Genomic DNA, 2,347 nt, shown 5'->3' with positions numbered 1-2,347 from the left:
AATTATTTTTGTGATTGCATTTTTTGCATTTGAAAGTTGTGTAAATTATATTTGACAGATAAAGATTTATGCAACTGTTTATCCACCTGTCCACAATTATCTAATATAAGATTATTATATCCTGTGTAGATCAGTGTTCTTATTTCATATATCTGCCAATATATCTGTTATCGGCCAATATCAGATATCGGCCGATATATTGGATATTGGCTTTTTTTTAGCCCCCAATATCAGTATCGGCCCCAAAAATCCCATATTGGTCGGGCTCTACCCTCTATATTCACGCTGCGTCAAATACCATGGAATTAGTGGTTAGGTTTAGCAGTTATAGACACGTAAAGTGGAGATCTTGGCGTAAATTGACACGTGATCAAATGGCGTTGAATAACACGTGAAAGGATGAAAATGCGTATGTAAAGCACGCCAACTGCCATAAGAACTGGGGAGGATTCTGTTGGGTTTCTGTAAATTAGCTTAGAGTCTGGTTTTTGACCAACTCTATATATAAAGTGTCCTGAGATAACTTTTTGTTGTGATCTGGCGCTATATAAATAAAATCTGATTGATTGATTTGATTGGTTTTCCCCTGTGAGTCGCTTTGGAAAAAAGCATCTGCCAAATGCATAAATATAAACATAAACATAAAGAACCGACATGACATACAATGCGATTTCATGACATCAGTCTGAAGGGTTAGAAAAAGTGGACTACTCTTGAGCAGGTAAGAACTTTATTATCAGATAACTGGCAGTGGACATTTGTTGTTCTTCTGCCACATTCCTGCGGTCCTCCACCTGCACCCTGTGGTTAAGACTCAGAGCTCCAGTCTGGGATTGAAAAAGTCTTGGCCTGTCTTTTGTTCTGTCCTATGGTGAAGTCCAGGTGGATGCATACATGTCTGGCACTGTCCTCTGACGGGTACATGCGCACCTCCCCGGTCACCGGCGTGTCCTGCATCACATCCACCGGCGCGTCCAGGTACAGCACCGCCTGTTTCCAGTGCGTCTCCGGTTTGAACGGGGACGTGGACAGGACTAAAGGTTTGTCCGGACACGGGAAAGTCACCGTGAACCAAACACAGAAGGCGTTGACTGCAGCCGAACCGAACGACTCGCACCGGAAGTGACCTTTGACCGCCCGTAGCTCGTCCACGGTAACGGAACCCAGGTCCAGCTCTGCGAACCGGGCCGGGTGGGACAGCACGTCCTCCACGGTCACGGTGTTCACGGTGATGTCCGAGTTCATGATGCACCTCCGGGCGAAGTCGGACATACAGGACATGTCGATCCCGTACTGGTCTTTAACGGCGAACCAGAAGTGCAGCCGGTCCTCCACTACCGGGTCGCTGATCGGTGCGATGTAGAGCTCGGCCCGGCTCGGGAGGATGAGTCCCCCCGGTTTCAGCCACTTATCCCGGGCGTAAAGAACCGAGTTGAGCATGGACTCGTGGAGGAGCGCGTACCCCATCCACTCACTCACGATCACGTCCACCGTCTCCGGTAGGTCCACCGTCTCCACCGTGCCCCGGATCACCTCCACGCGGTCCTCCATGTGGTTGTGCCGGACTATTTTCATGGCCTGCTCCGCTATGGAGCACGCCTCCACCGCGTACACCTTCCTGGCTCCGGCTTGGACGCAGAACATGCTCAACACGCCGGTTCCTGCTCCCACATCCAGGACTACTTTCCCCCGGATCGACTCGCCGTTCCGCAAAATGGCGGTCCGGTACGTGTTGGTTCGTTCGTGGTCCGCTATCATTTCCTCGTGGATCGTAACATCCGAGTAGCTGTCGAAATACAGCCGGTCCTGCCGACTTTTATCTAATTTTCTTTTCTTCACACCATGAGACATCTTCGCTGCTCGCCGTGGTTCCTACTCTGTAATGTTTTGTTTTGCTACTTCCGCATTGGTCAATCTGGGAGTTGTAGTTTCTTACAGGGCACGATAGTGAGCGGTGGATTAGAATAGAACTACAACTCCCATAAAAAAACAGAATGTGACGTTACTCTGATTGCTGCATTCACGTACACGTGGAAAGTGAGGCAAATGTTTTATATGGAATAACCAGAATATATGTTTCAGACGTAAGTCATTGTTTTTAAAGAATTGGGTTGATTATGGAATACTGCTTGTCTGTCAGTTGTTTAACAAGGAAGGTCAGTTATTTACTTATAGTGAATTTTTGTTAGAATATAAAATTCCGGTACTCCCAAGAGAATATGCAGTTGTGTTTGATGCTATCCCTTCAGGTTTAAAAACTTTGATATCTTCTGCTATTAGTCCTTCAACAACCATTCCCCTCAAATTGCGCAATCAGAATTATACACAGGAAATTTAGATCCATTCT

At 46.8% G+C, this 2,347-nt stretch overlaps 1 protein-coding gene across 1 annotated transcript; it reads right to left on the bottom strand.

Annotated features, from left to right (window-relative positions):
• Window positions 1–713: 713 nt before the first annotated feature.
• prmt6 (protein arginine methyltransferase 6) lies at window positions 714–2,015 on the bottom strand. The gene has a single exon (XM_030123002.1). The coding sequence runs from the start codon at window positions 1,849–1,851 to the stop codon at window positions 808–810; it is 1,044 nt and encodes a 347-aa protein (XP_029978862.1). The 5' UTR covers window positions 1,852–2,015; the 3' UTR covers window positions 714–807.
• Window positions 2,016–2,347: the final 332 nt, after the last annotated feature.

This window comes from Sphaeramia orbicularis, chromosome 20 (assembly GCF_902148855.1).
Source record: "Sphaeramia orbicularis chromosome 20, fSphaOr1.1, whole genome shotgun sequence".
In the NCBI taxonomy this organism is placed as follows: domain Eukaryota; kingdom Metazoa; phylum Chordata; class Actinopteri; order Kurtiformes; family Apogonidae; genus Sphaeramia; species Sphaeramia orbicularis.
This window is presented reverse-complemented; position numbering and strand designations above follow the sequence as displayed.

Bases quoted from the DNA above. Each gene is read 5' to 3' on its own strand.
- prmt6 (XM_030123002.1), bottom strand. From the start codon at position 1,851: ATGTCTCATGGTGTGAAGAAAAGAAAATTAGATAAAAGTCGGCAGGAC.